We start from the raw sequence: 23,346 nt of genomic DNA on the forward strand, positions 1-23,346 counted from the left end.
AAGTGTCTTTAAATTCCATGGCTGTAATCACCATCTGCAGTGATTTTGGAGCCCAGGAAAGGGAAGTCTGTGACTATTTCCATTGTTTCCCCATCTATTTGCCATGAAGTGATGGGACGAGATGCCATGATCTTCTTGAATTTTGAGCATTACTTTGCTAGCATATGAGATGAGTGCAATTGTGCAGTACTTAGAACATTCTTGGGCATTGCCTTTCTTTGGGATTGGACTGGAAACTGACCTTTTCCAGTCCTGTGGCCACTGCTGAATTTTCAAATTTGCTGGTGTATTGAGCTCATCACTTTCACAGCATCATCTTTCAGGGTTTGAAATATCTCAGCTGGAATTCTATCACCTTCATTAGCTTTGTTCATGGTGATGCTTCCTAAGGCCCACTTGACTTCACATTCCAGGTTGTCTGGCTGTAGATCAGTGATCACAACATCATGGTTATCTGGGTCATTAAGATCTTTTTTGGTACAGTTCTTCTGTGTATTCTTGCCACCTCTTCTTAATATCTTCTGCTTCTGATAGGTCCATACCGTTTCTATTCTTTATTGAGCCCATCTTTGCATGAAATGTTCCCTTGATATCTCTAATTTTCTTGAAGAGATCTCTAGTCTTTCCCAGTCTATTGTTTTCCTCTTTTTTTTTTTTTGCATTGATCACTTTCTTATCAATTGATCACTTTCTTATTATTGATCACTTTCTTATCTCTCCTTGTTATTCTTTGGAACTCTGCATTCAGATGGGTATATCTTTCCTTTTCCCCTCTGCCTTTCACTTCTCTTCATTTCACAGCTATTTGTAAGGCCTCCTCAGACAACCATTTTGCCTTTTTGCATTTCTTTTTCTTGGGGATGATTTTGATCACTGCTGCCTACAAAATATTATGAACCTCCTTCCACAGTTTTTCAGGCCCTCTGTCTATCAGATCTAATGCTCAAAATTCTCCAAGCAAGGCTTCAACAGTATGTGATCTGAGAACTTCTAGATGTTCAAGCTGGATTTAGAAAAGGCAGAGAAACCAGATCAAATTGCCAACATCTGTTGGATCATCAAAAAAGCAAGAGTTCCAGAACTCTACTTCTGCTTCATTGACTACATCAAAGCCTTTGTGTGGATCACAAAAAACTGTGCAAAATTCTGAAAAAGATGGGAATACCAGACCACCATTCTGAGAAATCGGTATGCAAGTCAAGAAGCAACAGTTAGAAACGGACATGGAACAACTGATTGGTTCCAAATTGGGAAAGGAGTACGTCAAGGATATATATCGTCACCCTGCTTATTTAACTTATATGCAGAGTACATCCAGCAAAATGCTAGGCTGGATGTACACAAGCTGGAATCAAGATTGCTGGGAGATATGTCAACAACCTCAGATATGCAGATGACACCACGCTTATAGCAGAAAGCCAAGAACTGAAGAACCCCTTGATGAAAGTGAAAGAGGAGAGTGAAAATCATGGCATGCAGTCCCATTACTTCATGGTAAATAGATGGGGAAACAATTTAAACTGTGACACACTTTATTTTCTTGGGCTCCAAATTCATTGCAGATGATGACTTCAGCCATGGAATTTAAAGACACTTGCTCCTTGGAAGAAAAGCTTCGTAGACAGCATATTAAAAAGCAGAGACATAACTTTGCTGACAAAGGTCCGTGTAGTCAAAGCTATGGTTATTCCAGTAGTCATGTATGGATGTGTGAGTTAGACCATAAATAAAGCTGAGCACTGAAGAATTTATGCTTTTGAAGTGTGGTGTTGGAGAAGACTCTTGAGAGTCCCTTGGACAGCAAGGAGGTCAAACCAGTCAATCCAAAAGGAAATCAGTCCTGAATATTCATTGGAAGGACTGATGCTACAGCTGAAACTCCAATACTTGGTCACTGATGCAAAGAACTGGCTCATTAAAAAGACCCTGATGTTGAGAAATATTGAAGGCAAGAGGAGAAGGGGACGACAGAGGATGAGATGGTGGGATGGCATCACAGGCTCAATGGACATGAGTTTGAGCAATCTCTGGGAGTTGATGATGGACAGGGAAGCCTGGCATGCTGCAGTCCATGGGTTCACAAAGAGCTGGACACAACTGAGCAACTGAACTAAACTGAAATTGAAGTAGGGAAAACATTAGAGCATTCAGATCTTTGAAATTTCAGTCTCATTAGCACAATTCTGCTGTAAAATGGTAAATGATTTGGACAAATGAATCCAGAGTTATGTCACAAGAAACTTAATGTTTTGTATACATACACACATACACACAGACACACACACACACATCCCATAACTAGGAAAGAAATGAAGCCTCTGACTATGAACATGTGAAGGCAATCATATTAAAGAAGAAACGAATACAGCAAAATGATTATTCCTTTGTTGGCTTGTTGAGGAGGTTTTTTACTTCGCACTCTGCTGGTAATGGGTAAGAAGAGAGGTGCAATTCAATTGGGGAATTCTAGAGACTTTATTGAAGTCAGCGTGGTAGCCACAGTGACCATTCTTATTTATGAGGTTTTGTCCCTGTCACCTGCTGGGACTGGCATTGGTTAAAATTGGAGCATGAACCTGATCTGCTTTCTTTCCTCTATTTTAGCACTTGAACACCCCAGTTCCTTCATTTTGCCTTCTCCTTGCCTATGAATCTCATTTTGATAAACTGTCTGGATTTTTCTTTAAAATAGATCTGTATTTTTCTTAATGTCTCAATTTTCCCTCTTCAAATTTTATTTGCACTGGGCTCCACGCTCTCATGCTCATCCAAGCAGCCTATCTTTGCAAACCTTTTCTCTTCATGTTCTAAACTGCATTGCTGTGATAGCCACCAGTCCTGGGGTCTGGTGATTTCTTCCTGGGAAACCCACGCTCTCAGTTCTGTCTGCCTCCTTCTCTGCTCTGCTCTGAGTCCTATAAGCTAGACTTCTGCAGACCACATTGCCGTGGTCTCCTTGCCAGCAGGAAATTGGAAGGCCAGAGGAGAGAGTATGTTGTGTTTGTTCTCTACACCTTCTCTGCAGCAGGCTCAGTTTCTGGGGGTACCTGTGTCTTTGATGATTTCAGCTCCCCCTGGACTGCCTCTCCCTTCATAACTCTGGCTCACCCTTGGGTCCCAGTAGAACCATTTCCTCTCCTTGTTCCTTAGCCCTGGGATGATGCTGACTTGTCTCTGTTGCCAGGGTTTGGCAGCTTCTACAGCCCTTATTTGTTTGCTCAGTCCAGATCGTTATCCCCTCCTATTTCATCAGTGAATCTCCTGTATTTACATCTCAGTCATGAATGTCTCAATTATAGCACTTGAGCTTGGTTTTCACTATAGTTATCTGTGTACACATCTGTCTTCTCTCCTCAGCATTAGGGCATGAATTGTGCCTCTTTCCTGTTTGAGTCCTAGTCCCTAACAGACCACCTGGCATGTTAGTAGGAGATCAGTACATGCTTGTTATATGTATTAATAAATTAATATGACTTTTACTCCTGCAGTCTACTCCTATTGCCCAGAGTTATCCTAATTGTATTTCGTGGATTCCTTGTAGTACTTTGAGGAATGATTAGGAATATATATATATTTCTGAATTTCTTAACATTTACTACTAAAGAGCCTAGGGAAGGCATATCCTGATGACATTACTAGATATTTGAAGTAAACCTCAAAATTATGGAGAATCACAGCAGTTGATCAAAAATCACTCACTTTGGATTCTCTCTAAGCTAAGCTCATCCTGTTTGTGCTCATTGCTTGAAACAGAATGAAGCAATTGTGGTCTCATTCGTTTTGTTCTTCTCCCTCAGCCAAGCTCCATTTGGTGCCCTATTGTCTCACAAGTTGCCTGTTTTGAGTCTTTTGAATTAAGAGTTTAGAACAGAAGGTCCATCTGCTCTGCATGAATATTAAATTATCATAAAACTTTGTGTAAGAAGTATCTACCCTTGTATTTTTTACAGCGTTTATTTTTCCTTCTGTTCTAAGAAAAACTTGGAGCGTCAGTTTTTGGTTTTATTTTTTCAACATACCTTTGGATTTGAATAGGCTGCAGTTATCAGGTTGTATAATATTGACAGAATAGGCCTAGGAACCTTTGATTGGCAGGTGCTGAAGAAGTAAGATTTTATTTATTCTCCTTATTGAAAAATATGTAGTAGTTATTGATATAATAGAACACACCATATGCCAGATCTTGTTATTTTGAGGTTATACAATCTCATAAGAAAAAAAAAAAACACATTGGAGAGGCATGTTTTACAATCAATCAGATTCATTAAGTCAATGCACATGCTATTTTAATTCATAATATGATAGATAGTATGCAACTGATAAATCTGTAGTTTCATTTTGAATATTCATGAGTGAGCAAGCTTCAGCCAGCTTTTAAGTAATATAATTTATGCAAGTAAGTGTATTCTCTTTCAGCAAGCTTCAAAACTTTTAAACCAATTTGCCAGTAATGTATATTATGTAGTGAAATTTGTTAATAAAAGCTGAGTAAAGAGATCAGGTGAAGGATGGCATTTTAAAATGTGCATACGTTCCATTATTTAAATGTGAATCTTTTAAATAATCAGTTAACTTTTGAGCAAAGATGATAGTTGGGTTAAATACGAATATTTGAACAGCCATATATAAATATATTCAATATTATTAATAGAAGTATGTCTAATTTCTTTGTTATAAATTTTATAGGCAAAGGGACACTTTTAAAGATAATGGGATGTATAAATTCTGAAGAGGGACTTTATTCTAACTCACACAATGGAATTAAAAGGAAATGTCTACACCCATTTTGTAAAATTCTTGTAGTTATAAAGGCTTCCGAGGTAGCACTAGTGGTAAAGAACCTGCCTGCCAGTGCAGGTAGACTTAAAGAGTCATGGGTCCAATCCCTGGGTCAGAAAGTTCCCTTGGAGGAGGGAATGCCTACCCACTCCAGTATTCTTGCCTAGAAAGTCCCGTGGATGAATGAGCGTGGTGGGCTACAGCCTGTGGGGCTGCAGAGTCGGACATGACTGAAGTGACTTAGCATGTAATTGAAAATTGGATTTAGTGAGCAGGGTTAACAAATTGCTTGTGTCTTTTTCTTTTTATCAGATGACCACTTCTTCTGGTCTTTTGAAGTAATTAGCTTGGGTTGATCTAGGTGTCATGAAGTTCCAAAGCATACAACATTAAGTGTCCTTTGAAAGAAAAACAGTACAAATTTGTGAAAAAAGTTGGTTCAGAGTCATAGAAGGGAGTCTAAGCCAGAGAAGGAAGCTGAAAGTAAAGCTTAATTAGCTTCAGGGTAAATCTGTTTCTGTTTAGGTGATGAATCAACATAGGTGGTTCAAAATATCCATTTCAAAACAAGCAAACAGTTTCCTTTAAGTACTTGTGTGTATTGTAAATATTTTGAAATTTTCAATAAATTATTTCATAACTTCTATGCATTTTATTAATTAAAAATATCTTCCCCAAGTCTGAAGTTTTGTTTTGTTTTAATTTTATGTAATTGTAATGCATATAAAGGGCTTCCCTGGTAGCTCAGTGGTAAAGAACCTGTTTGCAATGCAGGAGATGTGGGTTCAATCCCTGAGTCAGGAAGACCGCCTAGAGAAGGAAATGGCAATCCATTCCAGTATTCATGCCTGGGAAATCCCATAAACAGGGGAGCCTGGTGGGCTACAGTCCATGGGTTCGCAAAAGAGTCGCACACAACTTAGTGACTAAACAGCAACAACAGCAGCGGATGCAAGGCAGGATGTGACAGTGGGTACAGTGGCGGATTAAGACCTTTCAGCATCTTAAATAGGGAGCCCTAATCCGTGTGTACTTATAAATAACCCCAACCCATAAAACATAAAATAAATATACATGTATGTACGGAAGGTAAAATAGTTTTTAATTTTCTGTCTTAAAATTTAAAATTCTGCAGTGGTATATAAAAAATGAACTTTTCTCATATTTGTATTGCCCCTGAATCAGTAGCTGCCTTGAGCACCTGCTTAATGTGCCCTTAAGTGCAACATCATCTAACAGGCAAGTAACTGGCTCAGAGTCTACTTATCAGCACCCCTTTTCCAGATTTTAATTCTGACTTCCATTACCTCTCATTCATGTTGTACCTTATTTTCCTCTTTGAACTTAATGAGCATGAAAGTAACTTGGGCCTACAACTTACTTATGCTGGATTAAATTTAGAATTATAGTTACTCAAACACCTTGAAAAATCATAAGAACGTGAAATATTGAGGCAAATGATCTGAACACCTATAAGCTATTTTTTGTAACAGAACATTAAAATATATATATTTGTATTTTTTATTCCAAAGCCATATGCCAATTTCAAGGACGGACGTACTTTGAAGGAGAAAGAAATACAGTCTATTCCTCTTCTGGAGTATGTGTTCTCTATGAGTGCAAGGTAAGGAAATTCTTCACCTGTGTTTTAAAATTCTTTCAGTTATGTGAACATAGTAAATGTCTCTTTAAAAATTTTACTCCTGTAATACTTTTAAGACTTCTTAGGCAAGGAGAAAATTTTAAAAAATTTAAGATATTAATTATAGCTCAACTGTACAGAAAATTCTAATTGTTTTTGCAATCATATAAATTAGTGATTGTAAAATAATTTTCCCAATAACTAAAAGCCCTGTTTTGTCAAATCAAAGTTTTATGAAGTTGTCTTATGTTTTCTAAATACAAATCAGCTCCTTGTTTGTTGTTTTGAAGAAAATGTAGATAAATGTAGACTCAGCCTGTTGTCATTTTGGTTTTGACTCATGTGACAAATATCACTCAGTCCAATTAAAAACAAAAGACAATTTGCCTAATAAAAATTAGCTATTAGATGGAGATGAGACTAATATTGATCTTAATTTCTTTGGGAGGAATATTTTAATTGATTTGAAGGAAAATGCTTTATAGATGTACTACCACGGTCTCTTGAAATATGCTTCTGAAGCAAACGTGATTCATTTTAACTCTGCTTCTTGACCTAATTGAAAAAGTAAATATGTTTCATTACACTGTCCACATATAACTTTTGTAAACTATCATTTTGTATTCCTTTACCATAATGTTGTATTTCAAGCCATATTCTAAATAAAGGAAACTGTCTACATATAAAGTTTCTGCTTTAGGGTTCATTTATATTTGATCACTAATTTTCTTCTTAAATGCCTCCTGTACTTGGTTTTGGGGGATGATTTAGTATGTTTAGATTATGTAGAAAATTAAGTGATTTACTCTGCTGGCAATACACTGTGAGAATTCATTTGATTAAATGTTGGTGAAAGAAAATTGTCAGAATTTTGCCAAGATAAATTGAATCTGAAAAAAGCCAGCTGTATACTTCAAGCATCTTAAATTGGAAGACTATGGGGATAAGCATTGAGGAAACATAAAATAGCAAAACTGTGACTGATTTGATATCCAGAATGTGAAAGCTCTGATTGGTTCTTGTTCATTATAAGGTATTCTGGCTGCTCCGTTTGGCTCTAAACCAGCTCTCTCCTGTTGTAGGTTAGTTACCCTCTTACAGATAAGGGAACTGGGGCATGGGAACAGAAACAACTGCTGAAGCTAAATTTCAAGTTTGGGTTTTCTCATGAGCATCTCTTCACCAATGCTGTTTTGAGAATAGATTTAAGGGACTAGATCATATAGACAGAGTTCCTGATGAACTATGGACGGAGGTTCGTGACTTGTACAGGAGACAGGGATAAAGACCATCTCCAAGAAAAAGAAATGCAAAAAAGCAAAATGGCTGCCTGAGGAGGCCTTACAAATAACTGTGAAAAAAAGAGAAGTGAAAAGCAAAGGAGCAAAGGAAAGATATACCCATTTGAATGCAGAGTTCCAAAGAATAGCAAGGAGAGATAAGAAAGCCTTCCTCAGTGATCAGTGCAAAGAAATAGAGGAAAACAATAGAATGGGAAAGACTAGAGATCTCTTCAAGAATTTTAGAGATACCAACAGAACATTACAGGCAAAGAAGGGCTCGATAAAGCCCAGAAATGGTATGGACCTAACAGAAGCAGAAGATATTAAGAAGAGGTGGCAAGAATACACAGAAGAACTGTACAAAAAAGATCTTCATGACCCAGATAATCATGATGGTGTGATCACTCACCTAGAGCCAGACATGCTGGAATGTGAAGTCAAGTGGGCTTTAGGAAGCATCACTATGAACAAAGCTAGTGGAGGTAATGGAATTCCAGTTGAGCTATTGCAAATCCTAAAAGGTGATGCTGTGAAAGTGCTGCAGTCAATGTGCCAGCAAATTTGGAAAACTCAGCAGTGGCCTAAGGATTGGAAAAGGTCTGTTTTCATTCCAATCCCAAAGAAAGACAGTGCCAAAGAATGCTCAAACTACTGCACAATTGCACTCATCTCACATGCTAGTAAAGTAATGCTCAAAATTCTCCAAGCCAGACTTCAACATAATGTGAACCATGAACTTCCAGATGTTCAAACTGGATTTAGAAAAAGCAGAGGAACCAGAGATCAAATTGTCAACATACGCTGGTCACTGAAAAATCAAGAGAGTACCAGAAAGATATCTATTTCTGCTTTATTGACTACACCAACACCTTTGACTGTGTGGATCACAATAAACTGTGGAAAATTCTGAAAGAGATGGGAATACCAGACCACCTGACCTGCCTCTTGAGAAACCTGTATGCAGGTCAGGAAGCAACAGTTAGAACTGGACATGGGCTAACAGACTGGTTCCAAATAGGAAAAGGAGTACGTCAAAGCTTTATATTGTCACCCTGCCCATTTAACTTATATGCAGAGTACATCATGAGAAATGCTAGACTGGAAGAAGCACAAGCTGGAATTAAGATTGCCGGGAGAGATATCAATAGCCTCAGATATGCAAATGACACCACCCTTATGGCAGAAAGTGGAGAAGAACTAAAGAGCTTCTTGATGAATGTGAAAGAGGAGAGTGAAAATGTTGGCTTAAAGCTCAACATTCAGAAAACTAAGATCATGGCATCCAGTCCCATCACTTCATGGCAAATAGATGGGGAAGTAGTGGAAATAGTGTCAGACTTTATTTTTTTGGGCCCTAAGATCACTGCAGATGGTGACTGCAACCATGAAATTAAAAGACACTTATTCCTTGGAAGAAAAGTTTTGACCAACCTAGACAGCATATTTAAAAACAGAGACATTACTTTGCCAACAAAGGTCTATCTAGACAAGACTATGGTTTTTCCAGTGGTCATGTATGAATGTGAGAGCTGGACTATAAAGAAAGCTGAATGCTGAAGAATTGATGCTTTTGAACTGTGGTGTTGGAGAAGACTCTTGATAGTCCCTTGGACTTTAAGGAGATCCAACCAGTCCATCCTAAAGGAAATCAGTCCTGAATATTCCAATGAATATTCATTGGAAGGACTGATGTTGAAGCTGAAACTCCAACACTTGGCCACCTGATGGGAAGAACTTACTCATTTGAAAAGACCCTGATGCTGGGAAGGGTTGAAGGTGGAAAGAGAAGGGGATAACAGAGGATAAAATGGTTGGATGGCATCACCAACTCAATGTACACGAGTTTGAGTAAACTCTGGGTGTTGGTGATGGACAGGGAGCCCTGCCGTGCTGCAGTCCATGAGGTCGCAAAGTGTTGGACACGACTGAGTGACTGAACTGAACTGAACTGAGGTCCCACTATCGATACAAAGACTGGGAGCCTTGGAGTGAGATATAGAAACACCAAGGAAATCAGACAAATGTTCCATCAAGGAAGGTGGAAATTTTGTCACCTGGTTCCTAAGTAAAGTCTGACTTTGAAATATCAGCCCTAAATTTAAAAATTGAAGAGTCTCCATTTTCTGTGTGTGATCTTTTCATTTGGCAAATGTTGTCCACAATACTGATCATTATGATTTTAAAATTTTCTGAGATGGTTTCCTATTTGATTTTAAAATACCTGAAAAGTGAGTTTATTTTCAATTGGGTTTGTGAAATTTCTTGGTATAGTCAACTATCCAGGTGCTTAATAAATATTGTATGAATGAGTAAATGTTACCTTTTATTTGCTCAAACAAAAGACACCAATATACTACCCTCTCATGCTGTGGTATCCAGTAGATATATGATGCAAACCACACATGTGACTTTTATTGGGCTAAACTTTCTGTATACAACCCCATATAGCCAAAATATTTTCATTTCCAATGTAATCAATATAAAATTCTTAATGAAATATTTTATAGTCTTTTATAATGCTGAGTCATCAAAATCTTGCATGTGCTTTATTTACATTTACAGTGTTTGAGTAACATGTAGCTAGTGGGCATGGATTCTACAGCACAACCCTCCCTGATCTTCATAAACTTTTATTATTCTTCACTAAATTCTTGACCTTAAGGACTTCCTCTGTTTCCTCTCCCTTCAGGCCCCTGCACTTCGGTATTTTACGTAATTGACAGCTCTCTTGGGCTTCCGTTTTCTTGGTCGTCAATTCTAGTCCTTCTTTGTTCTTTTATTGTCAGTTTTGTGACCTTGAAAATGTGTCCTGGGCAGTTTGTGAGCTTAATAGTAACACAGAAACACACTCTGGTCCTGAAAATAAGATGATCAGAATGGATATTACTGTCACACCAAAGGAAGGATAGGGTTTGACTCCCACTGTATATGTGTCTCCTGCCACTTTCTTGATAAGAGATCATCGTGGCATGGAGAAGATCCTTTCCATCAATAGACCAGGAAGAGGGGGATATTGAAGTTATGAAAACTATTTCTTCAATAGAAGCAGTGCTTATAGAAATAACATCTAAAAACCTAAGCTACTGAGCAGTATTAAGATGGAAGACTTCCATTTCCAATGATTATTTTATTTCTTATGCATTGGTAAGCATAATACAACAGTTAATGACTCATGTTCTTAAGAGACCAGAGGTTGACAGTTTAGAAGCAAGATGTTTGCTTCAAGGACGTCGCTACTCCATTTATCAGGAAAGTGTTCTGTATTTTGATTTTCTCTTGAAGTTTTATCTATTTTAGTGGCTAGGACTATAGTCATTTTGTATTAATTTATTCATTCACTCAAGAAAATTTTTTGAGTACCAATTATGTGCCAGAAAATATGCGAGACATTCATGTGCAAGAGACATAAATCCTGCCTGCATTTCCCTTTTTGGAAATGTTTTGTGAGAGATCCACAACATTCCTTATCATACTCACTTGGTATAATCTCTTTAACAGTTTGGAAACTTTTAAATAAGAATGTTTAAAAAGTCCAGTTTTTATTTATTGTTTTTTCAAAGTGAACTGTTAATCAAATTCAAGCTATCTTTTTGCCACAATTGTCATCTGGATATGCAGATAAGTTTTAAACTAACAGAATCTCTCAGGATAACTCTAACATTTGGAAATTGAAGGCATGCTTCCATTCCCAAAGCTGCTTGTCCCTTTGAAAGTCTTTCTAGTTGTCATTTGATATCATTTTGCAAGTGAGTCTGTGACCTATGCAGAGGTCCTCAGGATGAAAATTTTATTCTTATGTTTGAAGCGATGTCTTTAACGCTGGATCTGGAAACTTAGGAGTTTCCAGAATTAGAAGTTAGTCCTAATTGAGAAGTTTGAAGCATTTATTTTCTGTTGTCTAACAGGAGCAGAGCATGAAGCTGGTTGAGAGTTCAGGCTGTCCTGCTCTGGACTGTCCAGAGTCGCATCAGATTACCTTGTCTCATAGCTGTTGCAAAGTCTGTAAAGGTAAGATTTTTTGAAAAGTAAGATTTACGTGCATGAGTCATTCTAGGAGGCTATTTCAACTGACAGGAAATAGAGCTTCTTATAGGGAAGTTATTTCCAAAGACTCTGGAATTAAAATTAAGATGCTCTCATGCCTTTCTGCTGGGTGTCTTGTACCTGGCTCAAGGTCTAGGTTTCTAAACTTTTCTCTGTGTATTGGTTCTGAGTCAGCATGACATTGTTGAAAATATACAACAGTGCTGAGTTATTTTATTGTTTTTTTTTTGGGTGGGGGCGGATTTGCTTTTCTTTTCTCTTCAGTCTGTTTTATAACTGACTTAGCATAATTGCCATGTTGGCTACTTCAAATCCCTCTCTTCACAATTCCACTCTCCTTCACTGATAGGCTTCTATATCACTGAGAAGAGAGAGGCCATCAAACATGCATTGCTTGTTCTGTGTTGCCTTTGTGATGATAGACCTACAACCAATAGGTAGAAGGAACTTAGATTTTTAGTTCGATATAAGAAAACAGTAAAATTTGAGATGCTCAGAAATGCAGTGGGCTGCCCGTCATCAAAGATTCTTAAATTTGGTATTTTGTTGTAGATTCAAGTATTAAACTAAAGGATTGATTATATGGAACTTTTTATGATCCCTACCAGTCATGAAATTATGTGTGCCTTCTTGCATTATCTTGAAATCATGTATTTGTAAATCTATCTCCTTCATTGAACTTTGCACCTTGAGGACAGGGCTGGGTCTTTATGCTTGTATGACTCGTGGAATGTAGTTGGGACTCATAACTCATGTAGTTGGTGTTACATTAGCAAAGTGCCTTATATGAGCTACTAGCATGTGTTTTAATAAAAGCCTTTATTGATACGAAATAAAACTTAAACAGAAAGAAGAAAAATAAACTTTATAAAACATATGCTATATTTTTTCCTTTTAATCTCATTTATTAAAAGGGAAATATAAGATCCTTCTCTCCCACTTTTTGGAGGATGGTGCAGGTTTCCTTTCATTTTCTTTTTACCTAATTGCTCCATCTAGTCATTTAAGAGTTTTAAAATCTCAGTTCTATGAAAGGCTCTTTGGGAGTTTCAGAGTGGTTTCAGACTTGATGTGCCTTTTAAGAGCTTTAGGGATAGCTCTCAGGAGCTAAGAGTACAAAAGACTATAATCAAATAGAAAAGAAAAGCCACTGGTGTTTTCAGGCTAACTTATGAGCCAGTGCCTTGCACAGAGCATGTGTGGAAGTTGATACAATTCCAGAATGCTCATTCCAATCACTTGATTTGGAAACTGGACTCCCAGAATGCAGCTTGACTAGAGTGTCTTTGGCAGCCAAGGGTAGGCTATACCAGAACCTCTCAGGATTAAACGTGTATACAGATAACCTAGGGATTAAAGTACAGATCCTAATCTGGAAGGTCTGGGGTGGAGCTCAAAAATCTGCATTTCTGTTAAGCTCCTAGGTGACTGCTGGTCAGTGGGACCACACTTGAAGTGGCTTTTGCTACCTAACAAATTACCCCAAAGTTCAGTGGCTTAAAACAAGAGCCACTTTACTGGCAGGCATCCCTCCTTGTGTTGCACTTTGCGTTGTTGTGCTTCGCAGATACTGTGGTATTTACAAATTGAAGGTTTATGACAATCCTGTGTCAGGCAAGACTGTCGGTGGCATTTTTCCAGAAATATTTGTTCACTTTATGATTCTGTATCACATTTTGGTTATTCTCACAAGAGCAATAATTCAAATTTTTTCATTATTATTATATTTGTTATGGTGATCTATGATCAGTGATCTTTAATGTTCCTACTACGACTTGCTGAAGGCTCAGATGATGGTTATTGGAGGAGGAAATGGCAACCCACTCCAGTGTTCTTGCCTGGAAAATCCCAGGGACGGGGGAGCCTGGTGGGCTGCCGTCTATGGGGTCGCACAGAGTCGGACACAACTGAAGCGACTTAGCAGCAGCAGCAGCAGACGATGGTTATCACTTTTTAGCAAGAAAGTATTTTTAAATGGTGAAGGACAGCGAAGCCTGGCCGTAGTCCATTGGATCACAGAGAGTCAGACATGACTGACTGACTGAACAACAAATTTTTAAATTAAATCATGTACGTTTTTTACAGATGTAATGCTGTTGCATATTTAATATACTACAGTATAGTATAAACAACTTTTTTTTTGCCACATTGCACGGCTTTCAGGATCTCAGTTGCTGAAACCTGGGCCACAGAAGTGAAAGCTTGGAATCCTAAACACTAGGCAACCAGGGAACTCCCAAAACAGTTTTTATATGCACTGAGAAAATAAAAATTTTGTGTGACTTGCTTTATTGTGATATTCACTTTATTGCAGCGATCTGGAACCAAACCTGCAATACCTCTGAGGTATGCCTAGATATTGCAGTGTTGTGGGTCGGCAATTCAGACAAGGCTTAGCCAGGCTTCATAGGGTATTAACTGGGGTCACTCAGCTGGAAGTTGGTCTGAGCTGGAAGGTTCAAGATGGCCTCACTGTATGTTGGGCATCTTAATAGGAATGGCACGAAGGCTGGTGATAGCCAGAACTCTCTCCCTTTCTATGTAATCTCAGGACTTCTCCCTGTGGTCTCCCTAGCAGGATGGTCATCAGATTTCTTAAATGGTAGCTTGGGGCTGTTAAACAGTAGGTCTGGAACTGACACAGCATCACTTCTACCACAGTTCATTGATCAAAAACAGTTACAGCCAAGCCCAGATTCAAGGAGTGGGTGTGAGGGGAATAGATCCCACTATGATAGGAGAAGTGTTAAAAATTTGTGGCCATCTTTAATCCTCTAGTGTCCAGGAGTTACTTAGAGAGCAGAGAGGTTAATACCTATCAGTCAGTATTGGCTAGATTTGGATAAAAAGATGTGAGTAAGAATAGGGCATTTCAGAGGGCTTCCCTGGTGGCTCAGCTGGTAAAGAATCTACCCACAAGGCAGGAGACCACAGTTCAATTCCTGAGTCAGGAAGATCCCTTGAAGAGATAGGCTACCCACTCCAGTATTCTTACCTGGAGAATCCCCATCGACACAGGAGCCTGGTGGGCTGCAGTCCATCGGGTCACATAGCGTTGGACACAACTGAGTGACTAAGCACAGACAGAGCATTTCAGATGTCAAGAAAAGACCTGATTACACTCATTTCTTTTTAAAGAGCTTTAACATATTACGAAAAGCAAGTTAAGAATGGAAAGTGAAAGTGAAATCGCTCACTCACGTCTGACTCATTGTGACCCCATGGCCTATACCATCCATAGAATTCTCTAAGCCAGAACGCTGGAGAGGGTAGCCGTTCCTGTCTCTAGGGGATCTCCCCATCCCAGGGATCGAATCCAGGTCTCCCACACTGCAGGCAGATTCTTAACCAGCTGAGCCACCAGGGTAGAATGGAAAAGCTAGGAACAAAACCTGTTATGTTTATATTGGCTATAGTTGTAAAACTTAATATGTTTGCACAACACACTTGAAATACAATGACAAAGTGTACTGTGATCTATATCCCCCCCACCTGAGACTCTGATATACTTGATTTGTGACCTACTGAGGCCAGAACTGAACTCAGGTTTGGCTGCTCATTGCTCAAAAGTTGATATTCAAGAGAAAGAGTTGGTGGGGGGAAAAAAAAGTGTTATGCAGGAAGATGCTGGGAGGATGGTGGACTAGCGTCCCCCAAACCATCTTCAAGTTGCCAGACAGGGAGGAAGAGTTTGCAAAGAAACAGTTTCAGAGGTGTGCTGGTGGCAGTTGGTGAGGGCTCTGTGTGAGGGAGCACAGTCTGCTCCAATAATCACCTTGAAACTGGTGGTGGGGTGGTCTGATTAGCAGCATTGTGTGATCGTGTAAGGAGAACAGGTTATTTGTAGCTGTGAAGTTGAAGCATCCTGCAGTTCCTGGAATTTCTCAAGAGATTGTTCTCTAAGTATTTAATCACATTATGGCATATTCAGTCCTACATCTCGGGTTTTTCTCACAATGGAACTGGGGCTTCCAATATGGAATTGCCCTTGCTAAGGTAAAAGCAGACATTCATTTTCCTTATTCCTGAACAAGTGTTTCAGAGTCAGGTAAGATATATGTGATAGAACCTTGGGACCAACTTTCAAAAAAACTTGAGTAATAAGTTATTTTACACAGCCTGGATTGAGAACTACTGGTTTAGTTAATACTGAAGCTGAAATTGGACAAGTTGACTTTTCTTGAAACATCTAAAACTTGCCTCCATTTCTGACTTCAAATATATAGAATAAACAAATGAGTTCTCCTGCCATTCTCTGACTTTTAAACTAAAAATGCAAATTAATTTTTGAAGGCTGAAATTTTGAGTCAACTCCTATACACAGGAGTTGTGTAGAATGTTGTGACAAATTCATTTGCAGTAAAACTGGCCTCCAGCACCAGGCCGGTCTGCCTAGTGCTAAAGATGACATGTTCACATCTGAAAAAGTAAGTTGTTCAACAATGCTTATTAAATATTCCCTGAGGGCAGAGCATGAGATTAAAGAGTTGACCTTTCCACTGGAGGCTCAGCCAGTGTTTGGAAACCAAGCTGTGTGCCGAAATAAGGCTCCAAATCTCTAGGCACCGAGTCACATACAGGCAGGACTGATTTCTAGGTACCCTCTTCTCTTCTGTTGCAGCAGCTCAGCAACAGTGTAGCAAAAGTGTTCTTTTCACTTTTTTCATATTTGAGAGCTCCTTCAAGGAGTCATATGACCAATTACAATAGGATAGAGACTTTGTCACACAATGAGGATTCTGACTTAGATACAGAAATAACATAAAACTATGTGTTTTCATATCTCAGCGCTTCCCATTCTCTTCCTCCTCTCTTGGCCACCCCTTTCTCTGCCTGTAGACCATCAAATCCTATTCACCAGATACCCACTTTTTAATTTAATATTGACTTTGTCAGGACTTAGAATTAGAAGTAATGGAAACATCGTGTGCATAAGGCTGAGTGAGTGTAGACTGTTTGCTCCCAACTTCTGGACAGTTCATAATTTACCACATCATTCATGAATTCATGAATTACACCTTCATGATTCTTGTTATCTATCACAAATAATATCATTTAGTTAATTTTTTATTATCTACTGTTGGTTAACACATTTTGCGAAAAGTTAGTTTCATTCTAGTGGTATCCATGAAATGACTGGATTATTTGTTGAATTCATGTATTTTTTGTACACATTGAAAGAATTCCATTGCTATCTTTGAAAGTGAAATTGAAAGTGGCTCAGTCAAGTCTGACTCTCTGCAACCCCATGGACTGTACAATCCATGGAATTCACCAGGCCAGAGTACTGGAGTGGATAGACTTTCCCTTCTCCAGGGATCTTCCCAACTCAGGGATCGAACCCAGGTCTCCCGCATTGCAGGCAAAATCTTTACCAGCTGAGTCATCAGGGAAGCCCAAGAATACTGGAGTGGGTTAACCTATCCCTTCTCCAGCAGATCTTGCCAATGCAGGAATTGAACTAGCATCTCCTGCATCACAGGTGAATTCTTTACCAGCTGAGCTACTAGGGAAGCCCATTGCTATCTGTACTTTATTTTAAATGTTCATTCATGCACATGAACTACATTTTGGGAAAAGTCAGGATTATCCATCATCTCATAGATGGTACCAATATGAGTTAGTATTGTTTCAGGTACAAGTGATAGAACAACCACTCCAACTGACCTAAGTGAAAAAATCGAATGCATGGCCCTGGTGAGTGGGTTGATTCAGATCTCAAACCTTGTCACTTTCCTTAGATACATCTATTTGCCTCCTCTGAGATGGCCTTATTTTCAAACTGTGTGTTCTTGGGTAGACCCCGACATTCTTATGCTCACATTATTTTGATACTTAAGTAGGTGGAAGACAAAGTCCAGTATCTTCTTAGGTTGCACAAAAGTCCCAGAATTGAGATTTAATTATCTGCATTAACCTGCACTGGATCATTTGCTCAGACTTGCAGAAATTATGTTCAGGCTAGTAGGATGTATTGTTTGGTGTGGCCTTGATCAGTGTGCAGTGGAGTCCATTTTCCTGTAAGCATCTAGGCTAATAGTAGAGGTGAAGAGTTCATTCCAGGTATGGCTAGGTTGTATTTTTTTCCCCTACCGAAGGAAGAAATAGACACCTATAGGCAAAACCAACAAATAATCACCTCAAAATTATTGTATTCATTTTCTCTTGGATATTATGGAAAACCTTTATTTGTGTTGTTCTTACACTTTTGTACCCTTCCTTACTTCATCAGTCATAGAAAATGCATATCAACATTTTATAGAAGCTTACAGAAAGTTCTAGTATACTTAATACAAGAACTTCATATAAATTTGGAAAGCTTAAAAGGAATAGAAAACTTGGTATCCGTGACTTTAAAATCAAAAGGAGGAAATAAAAGAAAGATCTGATTGTATTAGATCATTGCTCTATCCATCTGTAACAAATATGTGAGTTTTCTCCTATGATAGCTATCTCAGCACATTTATTTGTGGCTTATTAGTAATACTCTAATTACTTTAATTATTAACTAATGTGAAACTATTATACTTTTGCATAGATGATCTCATGTGAACCTTATATTTTTGTGAGGTGGATAGTATCCTAATTTACAGGTGGGAAAATCTGAAGGTTTAGAAAGGTTAATTAACTTACACAGCTAGTAATTTACGCAGCCAGTAAGTGGTAGAGATCAGATGTAGATCTTTCAGCTCTGAAATCCAAGCACAGATGAGTAGGAGTGCAGCTATGATGGTGGTAGAACTACGGTTTATTGCCAACCCATAGTCTGATTTTTTCTGAAGTTCTTCCCTGTAGATTGGAAACAAATCCCTTTAAGTGAGTCTGAATTTTCTACCCATCAGTAGTTAGCAGTTAGCCTTTTAACCTTGACATTTTTGAATCTAAGCAGTAAAACAACCAATAGATTCAATCAACTTTTGTCTGTTGAGAGACTAAATCAAAATAGCTGACACTGTTTAGAGTAAGTTAAAATTTGACAAAATTTTCAATTTTCAAGTCTCTGGGTTAATTTATAAAAACTCATTTGACAAAAAGCAGTGTACTCCCTAAATGAACCTAAAATAGGGAAAAGTAGAATTACACTGTTATCTTATATTTGGAAATTCTTGCAGTAATTAAGCACTGCATGGTAAGCATATACATGGTATTTGATGCTGAAATGAGGGAGTCTTACCATCAGTTAGGTCAAATCAGAAATGGATTGTAATAGAGGAGGCATATGGCATAGACAGTAATGGCATGTATTGGACAGAATCTGAAAAATGGGAGAAGAGAAAATACATCAAAATGTGTTGAAAGATAGTTTTGAAAATTACAAAAGAAAAATAAAAGTGCACCAGGAACAGTTCCTGTATTTAGTCACTGCTTTTTAAGAGTTGTTTGAAACATTAAAGGTGAAATTCTACAGATTCAGCACTGTGTTAAAGCATGGTGTCTTAATTATCTGTGTTTCTTAAGGACTGTGAAAGTTGTTCAGTCATGTCCAATCCTTTGCGATCCCATGGACTTCTTCAGTCAGAATACTGGAGTGGGTAGCCTTTTCCTTCTCCAGGGGAATCTTCCCAGCCCAGGGCCTGACCCAGGTCTCCCACATGGCAGGTGGATTCTTTACCAGCTGAGCCCCAAGGGAAGCTCAAGAATACTGGAGTGGGTAGCTGTCCCTTCTCCAGGGGATCTTGCCAACCCAGGAATTGAACTGGGGTCTCCCGCATTGCAGGTGGATTCTTTGCCAGCTGAGCTATCAGGGAAGCCCTCTTAAGGACTGGGCCAACAATTTTAGTACTTTGTTTTAATTTAGAATAAATATAAAGTGATTTTTTGGAACCATTTCATTTTAGGTTGATGATGTGGTGAGTTATTGGGAAAGAGAATGAGGATGACTTTTTAGCTGAAATTACCCCCTCAGGCATTGTAAAAAGACACTGCAATACATTTTAAGAAAAATGGTCTCAATTTAGCTACTTAAAGAAAAAGGAAAGAAAAAGACCCTAGCAAAAAACATTTTTAACTTTCCTCTTCATAAAAATGAACCTTTCACTTCAAAATTTTCAGCCTGAATCGTAAGAATTTAGATTGTGAAGAATTTTGTGAAGAAAAGTTGTCGAGTGATGTTAGTGCTGTTATTTACGATGTAGTTTTCCAGTTTTCATTCACCTCAGTTCTATTTTATTTAATTCCCGTACAAATCACTCAAGCCTCGCCCTTCCTAAGACTTATTAAATTGTACCCAAAAAAATTTTACTATACATTTTAGCACATCTCATGGGAGATATGTTTTAATTCTGTGATGATATTCAGCATAGTCATTGTGGGCACAAACCAGTCGGAGTGGACATCAGTCACTGGGCTGAGCCAGAGTATACCTGCGGGCTACGGTTCAGCCTTTCACTGAATCACATGGTCTGTGGTAATTTGATAAATAAGATGAGCCAGTGTAGAACTTACATCTTCATGATTTGCTCAAGTAAAAGTGTTTTCTTGCATGTAAGGGATGAGTTTATTCTGAGCTGCATGAAGTGTATTTTTCTAAACATCTTTTCTTTTATACATGCTGAAATACTAATTCATTAGACAGCATAAAACTAGCTAGAAAATTTATGCATCAAGCAATTTTAAAATTGTTTGAATGATGCATAATCATATAATTTTCATTAAATGTAGATTCCAGTGTTCAAGCTTTTCATTTCAGCATCTTAGATGATCTTTGAACAAGGGATTCACACAGGAAAAAGAAATTCAAGAAATTAAACATGATTGGTGTTGCTGTATGTGAAGTGTTCCATTTATACTTCCTCTCATAAAGACTCTGGAAACTTTATAATTCATAAACTTTTTCATTTTGAGTAGACATACTTGTCTTTCAGATTTCCAGAGAAAATTAAATTAAAGTGGTGTATTGGTTTTTTTTTTTTAACACATTTAGAGTTTTTGTGTATTTTTTTCTTTAAGATGCCAGGTCGTCTGTTTCATTTCTTAAATACACATGTGCACATCTGGTCTGGTTTGGTCTGTGTTACTCATAGTTATTGATAATGTTCAACCACTAATTCTCAGATTACTTTCCTTCCTCACTGTGTTATCTTCAGTTCAGTTCAGTTCAGTTCAGTTCAGTCGTGTCTGACTCCCTGACTCACGGACCACAGCACGTCAGGCTTCCCTGTCCCAACCATCTCATTCTCTGCCATCCCCTTCGCCTCCCACCTTCAATCTTTCCCAGCATCAGGGTCTTTACTAAGGAGTCAGTTCTTTGCATCAGGTGGCCAAAGTATTGAAGTTTCAGCTTCATCATCAGTACATCCAATAAATATTCAGTACTGATTTCCTTTAGGATGGACTGGTTGGATCTCCTTGTTGTCCAAGGGACTCTCGAGAGTCTTCTCCAACGCCACAGTTCAAAAGCATCTATTCTTCGGTGCTCAGCTTTTTATATAGTCCAACTCTCACATCCATACATGATTACTGGAAGAACCATAGGCTTGAATAGATGGAGCTTTGTTGGCAGAGTAATGTCTCTGCTTTTTAATATGCTGTCTAGGTTGATTATAGCTTTCCTTCCAAGGAGCAAGCATCTTTCAATTTCATGGCTGCAGTCAGCATCTGCAATGATTTTGGAGCCCCACAAAATAAAGTCAGCCACTGTTTCCACTGTTTCCCATCTATTTGATGTGAAGTGATGGGTCCACATGCCATGATCTTAGTTTTCGGAATGTTGAGCTTTAAGCCAACTTTTTCACTCTCCTCTTTCACTTTCATCAAGAGGCTTTTTAGTTCCTCTTCACTTTCTGCCATAAGGGTGGTGTCATCTGCATATCTGAGGCTATTGATATTTCTCCCAGCAATCTTGATTCCAGCCTGTGCTTCATCCAGCCCAGCGTTTCTCATAATGTACTCTGCGTATAAGGTAAATAAGCAGGGTCCCAATATACAGCCTTGATGTACTCCTTTTCCTATTTGGAACCAGTCTGTTGTTCCATGTCCATTTCTAACTGTTGCTTCTTGACCTGCATACAGGTTTCTCAAGAGGCAGGTCAGGTGGTCTGGTATTCCCATCTCTTTCAGTATTGTCCACAGTTTGTTGTGATCCACACAGTCAAAGGCGTTGGCGTAGTCAATAAAGCAGAAATAGATGCTTTTCTGGAACTCTGTTGCATTTTGTCTGATCCAGCGGATGTTGGCAATTTGATCTATGGTTCCTCTGCTTTTTCTAAATCCAGCTTGAACATCTGGAAGTTCACGATTCACATTCTGTTGAAGCCTGACTTGGAGAATTTTGAGCATTCCTTTACTAGAATGTGAGATGAGTGCAATCATGCAGGAGTTGGAGCATTCTTTGGCATTGCCTTTTTTGGGGATTGGAATGAAAACTGACCTTTTCCAGTCCTGTGGCCACTGCTAAGTTTTCCAAATTTGCTGGCATATTGAGTGCAGCACTTTCACAGCATCATCTTTTAGGATTTGAAATAGCTCAACTGGAAGTCCATCACTTATACTAGCTTTGTTTGCAGTGATGCTTCCTAAGGCCCACTTGACTTCATATTCCAGGATGTCTGACTTTAACTGAGTGATCACACCATAGTGATTATCTGTGTTGTGAAGATCTTTTTTGTATAGTTCCTTTGTGTATTCTTGCCACCTCTTAATATCTTCTGCTTCTTTTAGGTCCAAATCATTTTTTCCTTTATTGTGTCCATCTTTGCATGAAATGTTCTGATGGTATCTCTAATTTTCTTGAAGAGATCTCTAGTCTTTCCCATTCTGTTGTTTTCCTCTGTTTCTTTGCACTGATCACTGAGGAAGGCTTTCTTATCTCTCCTTGCTCTTCCTTGGAACTCTGCATTCAAATGAGTATATCTTTCCTTTTCTCCTTTGCCTTTCACGTCTTTTCTTTTCTCAGCTGTTTCTAAGGCCTCCTCAGACAACCATTTTGCCTTTTTGCATTTCTTTTTTTGCGGTATGATCTTGATTAATGCTTCCTGTACAATTTCATGAACCTCTGTCTATAAGTCTTCAAACACTCTGTCTATCAGATCTAATCCATTGAATCTATTTGTCACTTCCATTGTATAATAGTAAGGGATTTGATTTAGGTCATACCTCAATGGTGTAGTGGCTTTCCCTACTTTCTTCAATTTAAGTCTGAATTTGGCAATAAGGAGTTTGTGATCTGACCCACAGTCAACTCCCAGTCTTATTTTTGCTGACTGTGTAGAGCTTCTCCATCTCTGGCTGCAAAGAATATAATCAATCTGATTTCGGTACTGACCATCTGGTGATCTCCTTGTGTACAGTCTTTTCTTGTGTTGTTGGAAGAGGGTGTTTGTTAACGACCAGTGCGTTCTCTTGGCAAAACTGTTAGCCTTTGACCTGCTTCATTTTCTACTCCAAGGCCAAATTTGCCTGTTACTCCAGGTACCTCTTGACTTCCTACTTTTGCATTCCAGTCTCCTGTAATGAAAAGGACATCTTTTTGGGGTGTTGGTTCTAGAAGATCTTGTAGGTCTTCATAGAACCATTCAACTTCAGCTGCTTCAACATTACTGGTTGGGGCATGGACTTGGATTACTGTGATATTGAATGGTTTGCCTTGGAAACGAACAG

General features: G+C 38.5%; 1 protein-coding gene across 5 annotated transcripts in view; it reads left to right on the forward strand.

Annotated features, from left to right (window-relative positions):
* NELL2 (neural EGFL like 2) overlaps positions 1 to 23,346 on the forward strand; it is a 431,246-nt gene that overhangs the window by 210,090 nt on the left and 197,810 nt on the right. For all 5 annotated transcript variants that reach the window (XM_065932164.1, XM_065932166.1, XM_065932167.1 and 2 more), the window contains 2 exons: positions 6,312 to 6,403; positions 11,610 to 11,712. In XM_065932164.1, coding sequence (XP_065788236.1) covers positions 6,312 to 6,403; positions 11,610 to 11,712 — 195 coding nt within the window. The remainder of the gene's footprint in view (positions 1 to 6,311; positions 6,404 to 11,609; positions 11,713 to 23,346) is intronic.

The sequence above is a fragment of the Muntiacus reevesi genome, chromosome 4 (genome assembly GCF_963930625.1).
Source record: "Muntiacus reevesi chromosome 4, mMunRee1.1, whole genome shotgun sequence".
In the NCBI taxonomy this organism is placed as follows: domain Eukaryota; kingdom Metazoa; phylum Chordata; class Mammalia; order Artiodactyla; family Cervidae; genus Muntiacus; species Muntiacus reevesi.